The sequence below is a fragment of the Carassius gibelio genome, chromosome A19 (assembly GCF_023724105.1).
Source record: "Carassius gibelio isolate Cgi1373 ecotype wild population from Czech Republic chromosome A19, carGib1.2-hapl.c, whole genome shotgun sequence".
Taxonomy (NCBI): Eukaryota; Metazoa; Chordata; class Actinopteri; order Cypriniformes; family Cyprinidae; genus Carassius; species Carassius gibelio.
Window position 1 is genome coordinate 22,889,386 of NC_068389.1, and position 17,926 is coordinate 22,907,311.

Below are 17,926 nucleotides of genomic sequence, written 5' to 3' on the forward strand. Positions count from 1 at the left end.
AGAGCTATTTTATTCCTACAGTGCACAACAGTTGTTCGTTAAGATGTGTGAGGAAAGCAGAGAAATATAACCAAGCTTAGGCCAAAGTAGGTGCTATAAAAAGCAAGCCGGTCTTTTGCATAAACTTTTTGATGAGGCATTACAAATATATTAAACTGTTGTGTTTATAGCAGCAATATTTATCATAGGTCAGTGTTTATCCTTTTTTGAGAATTAAAACTTGTAAAAATCGAATTATGTTTTTCTGCTCAATGGAAAATCTTGCATAGAGACTGTTTCATTCTGCTTAGTCTTTACTTCTTTATCATCCCAATATATTATTTAATTCAATTGTTCCAAAAACTACAGATCTGTCAGTCAGTCAGCCCATTTATGAAATGTTTCCCTTGGGAGTTCAGAAGTGATGAGATTTTATCTTAAAGAAATGTAGTTCTATTAATTATATTAACTAGATCTTACATGAAAATGTACAAATTTTTAACCATGTAGAATTTATCAATGTAAATGTTAAATATGCAGCTGTGAATCACTGAAATATTTCCCAGAAATATAAATGGAATTTTTTTTCGCTTGTGTGTCTTGCTCTTTAGGTGCTGTATGTCCCTGATCCGGAATACATCTCCAGTGCGGAGAGCTCTCCCTCACTCAGTCCCATCAGCCCCCTCTCTCCCACCTCTTCAGAGGCTGATCTGGAGAAGGCCACCACAGTAAGTTTCATCTCGGTCTTCATCCAAAGCTTCCAGGGGGATCATATATAGCGAGAGAACAGGGTTATTCTTGTCCTTTATCATTGTTTTAAATTAAAATATGGGTTTTGGATGCCAAAGTCTGATCATTTCCTGTTGTTACTCAAGCCAGAAGAACTGTGGTATAATGTCTACAGCATATGCTTTTTGACTACTGAGCATGCATAATTTTTATTAAGCTTTTCATTGTTAAGATTTGAAGTCCAAAAAGTTCTGTAATCTTTTAGCTCATTGTGATGTGTAAGCATATTTTTACAAGTTTTGGAACAGGGATGGAAAATTTCAATAATCCATGTAATAAGTTGGGTTTCATTAAGGGCCGTTGAGTAATATGAAGACTTATTCAGCTCAAAAAACAGCAAGTTATTAAGTTAAACGGCTCGGAACGAGATTTCACAATAATTCAATCTATGTCTTAATTTATTCAGTAGACCATGTGAAGTGCAAGAGTGGTTCTCTTTGCATAGCTTGCATTTTTACATGCATTCAGTTATTTTCCATTTATTTTAACCAGCTTTTTTAATTTGTAGTCGCTGAGCTGAACTTGTCCCATTAAATTGGACAAAAGATGCGTTATTTATTTATTTATTTTAGTTTTGTATCTTGTTTGTTTTTTTTTTGTCTCATTTTGTTTTATTTTGCCTTATTTTTTTGTATTGTTTTGTCTTTGTTTTATTTGCTCTCATTTTTATTTTTATTTTTGTGTTAGGCTTATTTCTTTTTCCTCTTTTTTGCTCTTCATATAGAATATTGTAATGCACAAGTCTACTATATATATTTGTGTTTGTCTGAAGCTTTAGTCCCCATTAATTATAAATTAATTTAAAAAAATAATTAAATTAAAAGTCAAATTCTTCAACATTTCTCCTTTTGTCCTCTTTTAATTATTTGCAATGTCATAAAGTTGGGTAAATTATAATTTAATTACAATTTTTGGATGAACTATTTCTTTAGTTTCAAATTGTTTTGTGTCCACAATGGGGTGGTGATGGATTTCCTTTTGGGTACAGCTGTTACTCTTTATGAGGCCAGACCAGAGATTCAAGTAATTGTTGTATTCATACAAACTGCATTTATGCATGCAAACTCTCATGCAAAGTCTCATCTATGTTTGTCCCTAGTTTGTGATTAGTGGCTGATATATAAGAAAGAAAGAATTTATAAGAAGCAATCTGTGAAAGCTCACCATGGCTACTTGTGAGCTCATCAGTCCTTGTGTTTTAAAGGTCTTACTTGTTTCCTGGACTGCAATTTTGAGGTTGCCAAATTGATTGTGTCACCTCTGTTGGATTAGTCTGTGCCCCTGTGTGTAGTTCCAGCTCCATATGGTCATGGATTTACTGGTCATGCTGCCCATTGCCAGAGATTCAGGGGTACGCGCTTGTATTTCCTTACGAGTCATCAATGGATAAATCATGCACATGCACCCTTGCACACACTTGTACGAACTTCAGATGTATTCAGGTATCAACATTCATCTCACGAATAAGAATGCACACACATATCCCTGTAATTTTAATAGGCTGGAGTATTGACTTTGTTACAGTACCATCACATTACATGGAAACCAGAAACGTTCATGCAATATTCATGCTTCTCTTATTCATTTCAGCATTTTGATTAAATACATACACAGTGGAGTGCGAAAGTTGAAATTGTTGTGTTACTAAATATTTTTGTGTAAACCATGATTTATTTATTTTAATTTTGTACCCTTTGTATAGAAAGTTCAAATGAAATATTTGAAATGGAAATCTTTTGTGACATCTTTACTGTCAATTTTGGTTATTTGAATGGATCCTTGGTGAATAATGGTATCATTTCCTAATTTTTTTTTTTTTACATACATAAAGTAATTAAATAAAATACTTATCCAAAACATTTTAACTACATTTGGCTCAATCTTACAGTAACATTTCACCCGAAAATGAAATTGTGAATAAATAATGAATAGTGTGAATAAATATTTACACTATACTTTAAAACATATCTTTCACATTCCATATCATAAAAAAGTCATACAGGTTAGAAATAACTTGAGACATAATAAAAAAAAATATATTCAAAACATGCTAGTCATCACCCATCTGTTGACGTTTACATACAGGGTGAGCATCTTTTATTTTTTTTATATATATGTAGATAGTAGACTAAAATTATTCTCAGCATCACCTGCTTGATCACTCCAGTAAACAACCTGGTTTTCTTTGATTAGTATTAAATGATCATGTGATGTTTGTCTGTCAAGTATAAGGTGTCTCAGTGTGTCTTTGTGTGAGAAGTTGGAATGCATCGAGTGAGGAATTCAACCATGTGCTCAGTATCTGGAAATGTGATTTTGCTGTAACTCAAATCCAGGAGTTCCAGCTTGTTCACATTTCAGCTCAGGATTCTGCTGCCATGCATTTTGTAAAGCTGAAAGCAACTTTTTATAATCATTAGATTTGTATCGGCATGTCAGCACCAAGTTTTAGTGTCAAGAGCAGTGACTTTCCTTTTCCCTGTCCTATAATGAGCTCTTACACACACAATTGCTGACAGTATATCAACCTGTGCTGCATCATGTTAGGAAACCTGCCTCGGTCTCCTTGGTTTCCGCCTGTAAGCTTTCTTACAGCAGAGAGCCCTCAAGGGATCTACCTTATGCCTTAATGGGTTGTTATTTCTAAGCCTCGTTGTTATGATGACTGTGTGTGTGTGTGTGTGACCATGTTTGTGTGTGGGTGTGAGTGTTAGAGGATGTATCATAAGCCCAGGGTTGGGCTGCATTCAGTGTCATGTGGCGAGGGCTACCACTGATTGAGCTGTTTCTCACTCAGGCTTCATCCCAACAGGTTTCAGGTGATGTCCGTCGGCGGCACAGCACCTCCGGCCCAGGCCATGGCCCCCCTCGGCCAGCCAGAGTGGTTTCATCCACCTCCGAGGAGGAAGAGGCGCTTACAGAAAAGTTCATTAAAATGAACTGCAAATACATCTCGGATGGCAAGGTAAGTTTCAAGGGAGAGAAATTTCTGTGTAAAAAAAGAACATTAACATTGCTAAATGATTAAATGTAAATATTTTACCTTATTTTCAGATTTATCTTTGTGGAATATATCGTTGCATTTGGATGGATGAAAATTATGATCACAAAGTCTAAACACATTTTCACGAATTAGGACAGTCTTTTCTGAGCAGTTTCTCATATAAACCATATTTCCATGCTGATCTTTTATTGTAGTGTCACTGATTTCAGATTTAGCTCAAGAAAAGCAAAAACAAAAGCTGGTTGCAGTTCATGTCGATCTCTTCCTGCCTAAGTGGGCGTTTGGTGGCCAGAATAATCAATGTACAATAACAAGAACAATATGTTCTGTCTTTGCTGTGCTAATCAAGTCTGACTATGTTCGAGTAGTGTATAGTCCACTGATGTTTCGATGCCATCTACCTTGTCTGTTCTTTTTCTTTCAGGGTGTAGTCAGTGGTGTTCTGTTGGTCACCCCAAACAACATCATGTTTGACCCTCATAAGTCAGACCGGCTGGTGCAGGAGCGAGGATGTGAGGAGTACGGGATCATGTGCCCGCTGGAGGAGGTGCAGTCTGCTGCCATGTGCAGGGAAATCACCGACATCAGGGTCCGAGAGCTTGTGCCAGTGTAAGTTGCTTGATAATCTGAAATACTTAAATTGTTCATTCATCCAAAAATGAAAATGATGTCATTGATGACTCACCCTCATTTCGTTCCAAACCTGTAAGACCTCCGTTCATCTTCGGAACACAGTTTAAGATATTTTAGATTTAGTCCGAGAGCTTTCTGTCCATAGCAAAAAATTTTGGACCAAAACGTATTTTTGATGCTTCAACAAATTCTAACTAAACCTCTGATGTCACATGGACTACTTTGAAGATGTTTTTCTTACCTTTCTGGACATGGACAGTAGACCGTACACACAGCTTCAATGGAGGGACTGAGAGCTCTCGGACTAAATCTAAAATATCTTAAACTGTGTTCCGAAGATGAAAACAGAGGTCTTGCGGGTTTGGAATGACATGAGGGTGAGTTATTAATTACATAATTTTCATTTTTGGATGAACTATTACAAAAATTAACATTTTGTCATTTGCTCACCCTAAAGTTGTTCTAAAAACAACTAAACCCTAGTTGTTCAGAAAGAATAGATTATTTTTTAGAATGTTGGTAACCAAACTGTTGATGGTCCCCCACGGTATAAAAGATAAATACTGTGGACGTCAATGCGGACTAGAAACTGTTTGGTCATCATCTTAACATGGAAATGCATGAATTTTTAAAGGACACATAATTCTTATCCATATGTTGTTTTGTCATCCCAGAGATCTGGAGCTAGAGCCTTCTGTTACTGAGGTCAGCCATCTGAAGCGGGCGCCACGTCTCAATGCAGCCAATGCAGCACACAGAATCCGTGAGACGGGCAACGACAGCACCAGTACGGCCCCTCGCAGCACAGAAGCTTCTCTGTCCGAAGATGTTTTTACAGAGTCCGAACTCTCTCCAGTCCGTGATGATGCCCTCGCAACATCTTCCGACGAGCTGCAGCAGATAAAGTCCTCTGGTGCATCTTCGGAATCAGTTCTAACCATCAACCAGTCCACAACAGCCACTGAAGAACCTTCATTGCTCAACAAAAAGGATGTAAAAGAAGATGTTCACGATGCAGAAACTGAGGGAACAGGATGGAGGAATAGTGGCGTCAAACAGAGTCTTAATACTACAGATTTATCCAGTGAGGTGGTGTCTGAGAATGTTCTGGAGAGCAAAAAATGGGACCAGCTTGCGGATGAGGTCAAATCACGCACCACATCTGAGTCGCTTTGTTCAGACACTGTGGCTGTTGAGGATTTTGCAAAAGCCCATGAGATACAAAAGAGCATGGAAGCTCAGACTATGCAAACAACCAATGATATGAAGGACGGAGAACAAGGGATGGCCAGTGACTTCACACCAGCTAAAGTGATTGGAGCAGATGAAGAACAGAGTACAGAGGAAGGTAACTTACTGTTATCACACTTGATAACATCAATATGAAATTTCACCTGATATTATCCTCCCAAAGTTATTTCAGTCATCAAAACATGCACGTCCAAATTTGTAGGGATGCATAATATATATATATATATATATATATTATATAAAAGTCACTTAATAAAAATGTAATAAAAAATAAAAGTCATTTTAACAGTGAATATACAAGAGTGAATAAAAAGTTCAGGGTCTGTAAGTTTTTTTTTTTTCCTTTCTTTGTTGAAAACTGAAAAATGATCATACTCATAAAAGTAGTAATATTGTGGAATGTTACAATTTAAATAAATAAATAAGTAGCATCACCATGTGGATGCATCAAGATGCTATTGATGGTGAAAAAACTCATCAGAATTGGGTGGCGAAAGAATAAAAAAAATATCCCATCCATCCATCTTTTCTTTGTAATATTGTGGTTCACTCTGAACTGAAAATAAAAAATGCAAGTCAAATGGATTGGAAATATGTTTTATGTTGACTTTAAGCTTCTTTCCCAAGGGTATTGCTTACATAAAAGATATCCAATCCTTGATGACTTAACAGAACATACAAATATATTGAGGTGTCAGCCTACATATGATCCTGTTGTATCACTGATGCAATCTAATAAGGATGTGGCCCTAAAAATAAACCGAAAGCCACATTTTCAGTTAGTCATGTTGGATTGGCTGTAGATCCACAGATTTATTTTACTTTATTTATTTATTTTTCTGCAGCACACTAACAACACCAGCTCACTGAGCTCATCAGCTTATTAAGCATGTGTTGCATCCAGCATACATATGCTAAAATATAGATTAGTAGAAATAGGATGCAAGATTCGTGTTTTAATTTAACATGCTGAGATTACTATGAGAAACAGGTGCAGACTTTGTCTTGTTTGTTACCTGTCCCAGTTGTGCCAGGACCCAAAGGCAAGCAGGAGTCCAATTCACACAAGTTCCTGTGCCTGCGGGTTGGCAGGGCCATGCGGAAGACCTTTCTTTCCTACGCCAGTGCCTCCATGCAGCAGTATGCCCAAAGAGACAGGAAGCACGAGTACTGGTTCGCCGTTCCTTCTGAGAGGTCAGTGCTACGCTTTAAATGTCTGTTTCCTGTACTGCTAATTTTTACTTCCTTTGATGCTTGCCAAGATTATTTCTTATATGCAAGTTTAGGGATCTGTACAAATACTTTTGGCGCAATGTGTCCTGCATGTTTGTTTTATGGACATAAATAAATACTGTTTTAATTTGACTGGATTGAACATTGTTTGATCTTAGGTTTAAAAATTACTAAAATATTTTCTCTGCTAAGAATGGCAATCTATAATCACATTTATTTTAAATATATAATAATTTATGTATTTTTACACTACTGTTGAAAATTTGGTTTCAGTATGATTTAATTTTTTTATTTTAAGAAATTGATACTTTTGATCAGCAAGTATAGTTTATATTGATCAAAAGTTACAGTAAAGACTTTTAAAGTAATTTCAAATAAATGCTGTTCCTTTTCACGTTCAATTCATCAAAGAATCCTGAAAAAAACAAACATATCAATGATTCTACAAAAATATTAAGCAACACAACTGTTTTCAACTTGAATAATAATAATAGATGCTTCTTGAGCAGCAAATCACCATATATGAATGATTTCTGAAGGATCATGTGACATTGAAGACTGGAGTAATGATGCTGAAAATTCAGCTTTTATCATAACAGGAATAAATAAAATTTTAAGGTATGAAATGTTATTTTAAATTGTAATAAAATTTCACAATATTACTGACTTGTAAAGATTTTTTGATCAAATAAAGCATAAGAGACTTTCAAAAACATTCAAATAAATAACTTAACAAACCTAAACTTTGAAACAAAAGTGTAATATTTTTATTTTTAGAAAATACTACAAAAAGTGTCAATAAATGTTTATTTTTATATATATTTTTATCAAATGTATTTATTCATTATTATATATATATATTTTGTATTTAGTTTTGAATTGATATTTTTTCACCTTCTCTCTGATCCTAATAATTAAATAGTTTTTATTTTTTGGCGCTTTATTTGTAAGACACCCATGTAACTGACCTCTTTTCTGATTGGCTGTATAGTGTATACGTTTGACCTCAACCATGAGCGAACAATTTTTGCAGCTGGGGTTTCAATAAATGGTCTTGGTGGCCCGGGCAGGGAGCTCAGGAAAAGCTACACTGTTTTAAAGGTAGCGTCGCTACTGTAAAGCTACTGAAAAATGTTGTTAAGCTAGTTGCGTCACTACTTGTAGCTAGCTACTCTCCAACACTGGTAATCTGTCACAGAATCTGTTACTTCTCTATTGAACACAGTCAGATTAAGAGAGATGGTTATGGGAAGGGCAGCACAGATAACTGCTCTACTGTTGTCTGACCCAGTTTGGTGGCCAGTTGCATGATCATTTTGAGCTACGACAATGGTCTACTTTGTCATTTCTGAACCACAAAAGAACATCAACCATGTTAGTTTGTGCTTGCCTACATGCGTGCTCCTCATAGCCTGTAAGCTGCCTGGATCGCATCCAAATCTCTCCATGACCAGGTCATTGTGTGTATATAGTCCTAGATTGTGCCTGTCTGTATGTGTGTGTTTATGGTTGCACTTCTTTGTAATGAGCTCTCAACTTCAGTGCCATTTGCCAGCAAACCTACAGGACACTGTCAACATGCTGTAATCACCTACAAATTGCTGTTGACATAGACCAATATAAATTGAACAGAGCAATCTTTGAAGTTGTATATATGACGACGGACATTGTGGATGATTTAGATGTCAGTATAAAAATGGACCCTGTTTTATGTATTTAATTTTTTATACTAAACATTTGTATTATAATGTATGCCATATGCTGGGTTCTTATACAAGGTAAAATAAAAACAACAAATATAACTGGAGTATTTTCTGCAAGAAAATAACATTTCAGTTTTTCTGCTTCAAAAGTTTTATTCATTGTGTCACTTGCTGTTTCTTTAGAATTATTTGTGAAGTTTACTACCAATTTCTGAGTAATAGTTTATTTCTACTTTTTTTTTACAGTGTATTTTCAGACAAATAAAATCAAAAGCAAAACTACAAATTTAGAAATAATAGAATAGAAATTTCTATGACTTTTCTATAAATGCTTTTTGGATTTAAGATATTTGCATTTTAACATCTAATATTATCACAGTCTTTAATGCTAAAGAATATTTAGAAGAAATAACAAGATTTAAATTAACTGAAAGAGATGGCAATTATCAAGATTATAATATTTCCCCCAACAATTTATTTATTTATTTAATTACTTTTTTTATTATTTGAACATTTCAGGTGTTAATTTCAGAGTTAATGGAAAACCTTTGAACATTTAATTTAAAATAAAACTGTATTTAAAAAAATATTTTCAAATTAAACTAAAATGATAATGTAATTAAAATTGTAATTAGTACTGTATTTCCAAACCCGAGAAGGCTATGGAAATCTATTAAACATTTTAACAAATCATAGAAATGTCTCTGTAGTGACTTGGGATATTTTGGAACCAAGCATAACCCCAAAATATAAGTTCTTTGTGAGGGCTATTCTCTTTCAATAAATCAGTCTAAAAATCCTAAAAAAGTATGGGAACCCTTTTTATTAATTGTGATTATAAACAGTAGTAGGATGCCTATGTACATGAAAAGCTGGACTTGTGGAGCTCCAGTTATTTCTTAAGAGTGAATCTTGGCTGTTTTTTTATGTTTGTTTCCTTTAGATCAGACCACTTGTATGCGTTCTTTGTCCAGTGGACCCCTGAAGTGTATGGAGAAGGGTTGGGTGGACTAACGCGAGAGCCTAGGTTTGTAGTGGTTAAAAAGAGCCAGGATGCTGAAAGCGGGGAGCATGACAAACCAGTACCTGATATCACATTCAAAGACTGGGAGGTATGAACAACAACCAATGTAAGATAACAAGCCTTAACCTGCTAACCAAAAACTAAAAACATAAAGCCTACAATATATATAATGCATTAATGCATTTTGCTATTTAAATTATTTTAATGATTTATAATGTGATTTATTTGATTGTCATGAATAGTAATACTTAGGTTAACTCATGCATGTTTTTAATTGAAATGCATGTATTGTTTGCTTTGATAATTATGCTGATGTCTCGTTTGCGATTGTGTTGTCATAGACATGTGATCATGAATATGCTTACGTGATGTTTATGTTCTCTCCTGAACCCATGAGCTTGTTATTCACAGCAGCTCTGGAGCATATGTGTGTCTGTTTCTTTCAGATTTCATGTCTACTTCAGCAGCTTCAACCATGTTTATGCACAAACTAACATTTTAATATGAATGCATGCTTGTTCCTGTTGCCAGTCATTGTCAATGTCCATGGAATGTCTTGTTGCAGTGTCTTATTTTCATAATGAGATCTTTTTCCTTCAAAGGACGTGATGAACTGGTATGTGATGTCCTTCATTGTAATGTGTGTTTGACTTGGCTGCTACAGAATTGAGTGTACATCTGCAAATGGACCCAATCATTTCATCATCCCTCATAAACCACTAAAAGACTCCAGTGAGCAAGACTGATAAATGTAAATTATGCTTTTTATTGTTTAATAGTCAAGGATAATTACTGTAAACACTCAATGAAGAAGATAAAAAACATTATAGTTAATTGCCCAATAGTTTAGAATTATTTATATCTTCTTGGGATCCAGAAATACATTTTTGTGTATTTGGTTTGTCTACTGGTAGAAGACACCGGTGACCAATATCATAATGACAATATTAATGTTATATAACAATGAAATACTATTAAGGTAAGATATATTAATATATTTGTATTATCTTTAACAATATGTTTCTTATTTGGCAGGAATTTACATATTTAATAAAAAAAATTAAAACCTTATAATTTTTTTATTTTTTTTTTGCTTGCTTTTTTGGATATTTGTAACATTTCTACTGTTATTTTAACCTTTTTATTTTAATAGTTTACTTTTATTTTTTAATAATAAATTAAAAAAAAATAGCTGGCTCTCAAGAAAATTTCTTCTATGCTATATAAATGTTCATTTTTATTTATAATGTCTTCCAGATTGGAAGACATTATAATGGCAATATGATGGCTTTTAATAAAACATGACTCAAGCCCTGCACAGCCTCTTATCTGGGCTGGCCAGAGGGAAGGCCACATGAGTTCATGCTTTTCAGTTTCCCTGCCATCTCATGGATCCTGCTGGGATATAAACAGCTGTCTGTATGTTTGTGAGCCTGCGTGGAAACTTAATAGTGGATATACACCTGCATGTCTTGGGGCTTTCTGCAGAAGTAATGTTTTTCTCCAGAAGAATTAAGGAGGGATGTCAGCTGACACCTAAATACAGCTTTGGCCTGGTGAAGAAAAAAAATAATGTCTGTATGTGACAAGTTGTGCTTGAGTGAGCTTGGCATGCACACTGAATAGTGCAGTCACTGCAAGCAGCTGTTGCTTTATAGGCTTGGAAGTTGATGTAATTTAGACATGAGAGTAAATTCTGCAGTCAGTTTTATTTTTATTTTAACCTATTTTATAGTAGCCTAGCATATTTATATTAATAATACAGTTGAATACTGTATACAAAACTCAACTTTTTTTATATTACTCCCTGATTTAGATATGCATTAGGGAGACAGGACAGCTGACCCACAGTCCCAAATGTTCAGTGCTTCAAAATTGAAAATGCTGTTTTATGTTGTTTGGAGACATGACATGTTGGTCTTGGGAGGTTGTTGCAGATGCATGTGATCTGTCTCTGAGACAGTGCTGTTTGATCTTGTTCGATTAAGCTGACTGCACTTCAGATGCAGCTGTCTGTGGAAACACATGGGTCAAGTGGTATTTCAATTAGTCAATTAGTTTTTATTTATTACAGTTTTTATTTTAGGTTGCGCAAAAAATTAATAAATGACTTGAACTTACTAACTTGTTCCTTTCTCCATCTCCAAGTTGATCGGTTTAAGCTGCAGAAGAGCACAGCAGATAACTTCTCTCCCCTCACATACTAATTTTTGTATGCCAGGCAGTTTCTCATGCAACATCACTATTCTGTCTGTGCATTAGGTAGTTTCTGTGACTGAGTACTACCGGCGGATAGATGCGCTAAACAGTGAGGACCTGCGCTCGCTCTGCAAACGTCTTCAGGTGCCACATGCTCAACTCCACACGGAAACCATCACAAAGCCCACGACAAGTCTGTTGATCAAGGAGCATTAACTTTAATATTAAACCCAACAATTAGGATACTGTATAAAAGAATCAGAGTGTCAACATATTAATCCGCCCAAATATGTTCTACTATTTAATCTGAATGCATTACAGGCTGTTTTACATCATTTGTTCCTCTTGAACAGCAGATTGCACTGGTCTTTATGTGGAGTGTGGAATAATATAACTGGCCCTGAGTTGACATACAGCCATTTTTATAGGAAATGACACTTAAAGGCTGATAGAATTTCCTCAATAATACTGAAACTGGATATATGTTAACTGGCACTTCCATCTGGATGATAGGATGGGTTTTAGAAGGCTTGAATAAGAGGAAGCAGTGAATGAAGCAATTATCATAGTAATTAGTCTCAAGCTGTCCCCTAGAGAACATTTAGGTACTCGTACTCTTCAGACAGCAATCATCACACTCTTAAAGTCAACATGAAATTAATATTAAACCTGTTTGCTTTATTAATACACTTACCTGATTTTACTGTGCATGAATCTACACTGCATGTAGTTCCAACTATTTGTTTTGTTTTTAACATTTTAATAAAAATGTAATATTTTTTAATAATTTGCTATATATTATGCTATATTATAGTAATTATACATTTTAGTTTTTATTTCTTGCTTTTGGATTAATAAATCATTCTATATTGACAGCTGCAAGTTATTCCAATTAGTTTATTTTTAATTAATGTAATTTTCTAATTATTTACTATAATTTATATTAGAAATAAGTATAATGTAATAAATATATTACATAGTTTTTGCTGGCTGTTTTTATTGTTATTTGTGGTTATATATATATATATATATATATATATATATATATATATATATATATATATATATATACATACATACATATATTATAAGAGTAAGAATATGCTCTTTTTGCCTGATGTTAACAAGGCAGAGAGTGTTAATGTAAATTATGTAGGCATTGTTAGATGGTACATATTGTAGGTACTGCAGTCTAATTGTTATTGAAGTTATTTAATACTTGTTTCAAACTTTAATGCATTTTTCCCTTGTCAAATATCATGTTTTAGTCTGAAATGCTTTATACTGCATAAGTGAAATGGTTTATGAATGTAATTTCATGTTGACTTTAAAGGAAAAAACGTTCCTGAAAGTGTGTTGGTGAGGTCTCACTAACCCTATTCCCTGCAAACATGAACACAGTGCAAACATCCAAGAGTGTTAGGCTTTTCTGAGCATAAATAAATAAATAAATAAGTTAACCGCTCTAAATCTGATGTTTGTGGATGTTGAATTCTTAACGTGTGATCCTTGGATATTTGCCTTGGTTTGCATTGCCGTTGGCAAACTACCCTGTTTTCTTGCTAACCTTTATTCCTGTACTTAACTACGGTTATACTTTTTATTCCTTAACTTGAGAGATAAGTTCCTGAAATAAAACCCCTTAGTACATTTTCCTGCCAGCCAAACCTCCCTGGCCTCCATCCATCCATCTATCCATCTTTCTCTGTCTACATCAGTTGGGTTGTACCGATGTAGAAGCACACATTACCAGATTTAAAGCCTGATTTGTCTGACTGATAAATGTGTGTCTCTGTAAGCTTCACTCCTCACGTCCTGTATTGTGACTTTCTCCGGTATTGAGCAGTTCTCTGTGGAGGGGCATGAGACTATTTCAGAGTTTTGCTGATGTTCTCTTACTTTGATAGTACTGTATACATGGCATATATTTAGAAGGCTCCGATTATGTTATCTGATATGATAAACAATTATGATAAGATTGATAGAACAACAACTCATCCAGATATTTGTGCTCTCAATGTAAGAGAATGTTACATTTATTTAGGGAGAATTAAATGGTAAGATCATGTTTATCAGCTCTTCTTCTTTCTTTTTTCAATCAGATCACAACCAAGGAAGAGGTGAACTCCAAACACATGCTGAAGAGTGACCCAGAACCCGAATCATTCAGGCCCAGTCTGAACGAGCCCAGTATCCTGCTGCAACCTGATCAGATCGAGAAGGCAAGTTATAGTTTATTTTGGGTCCATATCTATATGTTGACCTTATCATATTTAACTCTGATGCACTTCATCTTTTGGCTAGCTCTCATGGGACTCTCGTGGCATTTTCATTATCTACCTGTGGCATTTCAATTGTATAATTGACTCCCAGAGGTCTTTGTTTTTATTATACATTTGCTTGAAGTTACTTCCAAGCGCCCTTTCTGTACTGTCCTGATCTTTTGGGGCCTTTCCTTACTCACTTCTGGCCTGTAACCCCAATCCTCAGCTGGCCAAACACCTCCCCCCTAGGACGATCGGCTATCCCTGGTCTCTGGCATTCAGCACATCCAAACACGGCATGAGCATCAAGAGCCTGTACCGTGCCATGCAGGGCCAGGAGTCTCCGGTCCTAATGGTGATCAAGGACAGTGATGGACAGGTATGAGCTTCAGCTTCTGGGCTTTAGCTGAAGTGTGTGGTTTTACACAGATTGTTTTCAAAATGTGCACACGTCAATTGTGAAAATTGCATCGACTTCTAAATCAGTTTAAAAGCATGAAATTCATCAAATATTCAAACAATCTTTGGCTTATTTTCTGAAGCTGTTTGGAGCCCTCGCTTCAGAGCCATTGAAAGTCAGTGACAGCTTCTATGGTACCGGAGAGACGTTCGTTTTCACCTTCTGTCCAGAATTTGAGGTGGGGAATATTTGAATTGATTAAGTACACATATAGGTCGTAGATGGAGCAATACACTATATATTTTAAATATAATATGGATTTTGTATATTATATTTAATTAAAAATATATTTTTGTGTGTTTGTGTGAATATATATGTTAACACTTGAACATTTCTAGGTCTTCAAATGGACTGGTGACAATATGTTCTTCGTCAAAGGAGATATGGACTCCTTAGCTTTTGGCGGTGGAGGGTATGTAAGATAATAAGTTGGCTGCTTAATTTATCAGTGACATATAGTGTATAACTTCATTTTTATTTTTCTACTTTTAGGGGTGAATTCGGGCTGTGGTTGGATGGCGACCTCTATCATGGCAGAACTCACTCGTGTAAGACCTTTGGAAATCCGATGCTCTCGAAAACGGAGGACTTCTATGTGCAGGACATTGAAATATGGGCCTTTGAATAACACCCCCGATCCCCACCTCACGGACTCTGTGCACAGTAAGGCGGGAATATGAGGCCACATCACTAGACCCCCATAACTGGTTTAACACTCTCCACTTGGCTCCTAAGAAGCCCTGATAGAGGCACTGTCCTTCATTTCTGGAAATGGTCAGCATGGGTGGGTGCTCTTCGCTGGTGTCCCAGTGAGAGTTTCTTTACCCATTTGCAGCCTGAGCTCCTCAAGTATTGAGGATAAGGAGGGGTGCTAATGGCTTTTCCATAATGTTGTAGAACTTTCCAAGAAAAATACAGGTCCAGACCTTCCCATGAATTTTCAGTCCTTGTACCTTCTTCACCTGTAGCATTGCATCTATTTCAAGCATTTTACATATCAAACCTCAAAACCCCCGTTATGTATCTCTGTCTGTGCGCTCACACAGGCTCTATGTAATCAAATGCCACTACTTAATATAATATTCAGTACCGTGTTGCTGTACAAAGGTGGAGTAACATGCAAATTCACGTGCGGTGCCCTTTTACATCAATATGCTTTCCTGCAAGTCCTTCGTTCGGTCTTGAAGTGCTGTAGTTATGCCAGGAGAAAAGTGTTTGTCTTTTAGGAAGCCATCTGAAGGAGTATATATACATATATAAATACATACAGCAATTATATATTTATACCTTTGTTAGTGTACCGTGTACATAACTAGTTCCCTTATTTGCTGTTACTTGTGACAGTAAAATGGTTTGCACTTCTTTCCTTGAAGTATTATCTCAATTGTACATTATCCTTGTAAATGTGTTCCAATAAATACATTTCTATGTGTACACAACATTAACTCTAATCTTATGTGAATGTGAAGTTTTCGTCAGGTAACCAGTCTGCTGAGACTGGCTCTTCTCATCAGCGATAACCTAGGAACTGTATATAAGGTGACCTGGGCATTCGAGGGTGGTGAAATGACTAGTGCAACCAGAGCCAGTCTCAAGGGCTTTAGGATGACAGCAGTCAGTGATCATGAGAACGCCTGTTACTGCAATATTCACAAAGAGCCTCAAAAGAGGCACATCAACTCATAAGTTGTTGGAAAAACTGAAAATTGATTGCCCTTTTTAGCAGTATTCTGACTTGAAGTTTAAGCAGTTTCCTATTTTGGCCAGCTGAAAACATGCTTGAACATTTGACCCGACTGTGCGCGTCTGTTGTCAGAGCAGGCATCTTGCTGTGAAGGTCTTATGCTCTCTGCAAACTGTGGGATCGTGGAGCCGAAGGACTTGGACACCTTCTGGGGCCAACTGCACATTCCTGGTCTTCCAAGTGTTTGATGCCCGTGTGCAAGCTCAATGAAATATTAATCCCCTTGAAGATCCCTGAGAGATTATGTATCAATATATTAATCACAATAAATGTATGTAATAATAATGGTGTTCTGGTGGTTTTGTGAAGGAGACAGAAGGTAAAGGTGCAGTCACATTTATAGATGCTCAGCCAAATTTTGCATGCAAAATCCAGTTTCATTGGGCATCCATGCAATTGAGAATTTTGTGTCGATTTCACATCGGGCTCCAAATGCTCTCTTGAATTCATCTCATTGACCAATAGAAAGCTGCTTGGTTGGAAAGTGACTTCTGTGTGAGTAGTGCTTCATGCATCGGTGTATTGATTGACTTTTTTTGCCCACGAAATTTCGTTGAAATTCCACTAATGTGACTTCACCTTAAAAAGAATTATTCACACAAAAATGTAAGTTGTTTGTAAGAATCAAATCCATTTTTTTGACATGAGAGGACAACAGGATGAACTTTTTAAATTATGGAAAAGTTATTATAGATTATGGAAGTGAAGGTTTAAGGTTAAAATGTTCATGATGTCCACTTTTTACTTCACAAGACATGAATAGATGGACTGGAGTCAGGTGGTTTACTTGTGTATTATTGTGATGTTTTAATAATTTGTTTGGACTGTTACAATGAGGGCACCCATTCACTGCAGAGGATCCACTAGTGGGCAACTGATGTAAACATTTTTCCTAATCTGTTCTGATAAAAAAAAAAATGTCTTGAATGGTTGAGAGTGAGTCAATTTTCATAAAGCTGGACTATTCCTTTAATCTGGAAGAATTTTGGAAACCAGATGAACAATGCTTGCTTACGAAGGTCAAAACCAGTAGGCTAACATGCCACCACTTGAACTGAATTCTTTTTTTACATTTATTTTCTCAAAGATTGATTGTTTTATAATTTCCACATTTAGTTTTCTCTGAATGTGAGCATAATTGAGCCAAACTCCTTTGTCAGCACATAGGTCATAGTCCATAAGACGCGTGTTTTTTTTTTTTTTTATTACAAAATGTTTATAATGATCTGTTTATTGTTATAATGACAACCCCCCCCCCCCCCTTTTTTTAAATGTTTATAATGATCTGTTTATTGTTATAATGACAAAGCCACAAAACCATAATCTGCAGTTTTTTCCCACCATTATGGAAAACAAACTTAAAACTTGAAAAGAAACTAAACGTGGCTTCTGTAAAAAGCCCATTAGAAATTTGAAGTCCATATACATTTTTTGTGAAAAGTATTCACATTTTTAATCTTCGGATAAAAGAGGTATTTAAATTCTGAAAATATAAAGGAGTTTATGGCCGCACATGCAAAATGAAGAATTATCATGCTCCACACTTCAGCTTTATCCTCTCTTACCTCTGCCTTAACTTTCAAGTACATGGCGGACAATGCAACACTATGGAGCCAAAAGAGTCTCAATAAAGATAAATGCAC

General features: G+C 35.6%; 1 protein-coding gene across 2 annotated transcripts in view; it reads left to right on the top strand.

Moving 5' to 3' along the window:
• LOC127935627 (oxidation resistance protein 1) overlaps window positions 1-16,568 on the top strand; it is a 46,500-nt gene extending 29,932 nt beyond the window's left edge. The window contains exons 6-17 of one of the 2 annotated variants that reach the window (XM_052533699.1): window positions 591-707; window positions 3,581-3,733; window positions 4,197-4,381; window positions 5,080-5,753; window positions 6,682-6,850; window positions 9,536-9,704; window positions 11,879-11,959; window positions 13,918-14,037; window positions 14,306-14,458; window positions 14,622-14,717; window positions 14,878-14,951; window positions 15,032-16,568. In XM_052533699.1, the coding sequence (XP_052389659.1) occupies window positions 591-707; window positions 3,581-3,733; window positions 4,197-4,381; window positions 5,080-5,753; window positions 6,682-6,850; window positions 9,536-9,704; window positions 11,879-11,959; window positions 13,918-14,037; window positions 14,306-14,458; window positions 14,622-14,717; window positions 14,878-14,951; window positions 15,032-15,167 (2,127 nt within the window). In that variant the 3' untranslated portion in view covers window positions 15,168-16,568. The remainder of the gene's footprint in view (window positions 1-590; window positions 708-3,580; window positions 3,734-4,196; window positions 4,382-5,079; window positions 5,754-6,681; window positions 6,851-9,535; window positions 9,705-11,878; window positions 11,960-13,917; window positions 14,038-14,305; window positions 14,459-14,621; window positions 14,718-14,877; window positions 14,952-15,031) is intronic. The other variant, XM_052533700.1, reaches the window with a different exon arrangement.
• The last annotated feature ends 1,358 nt before the right edge of the window (window positions 16,569-17,926 follow it).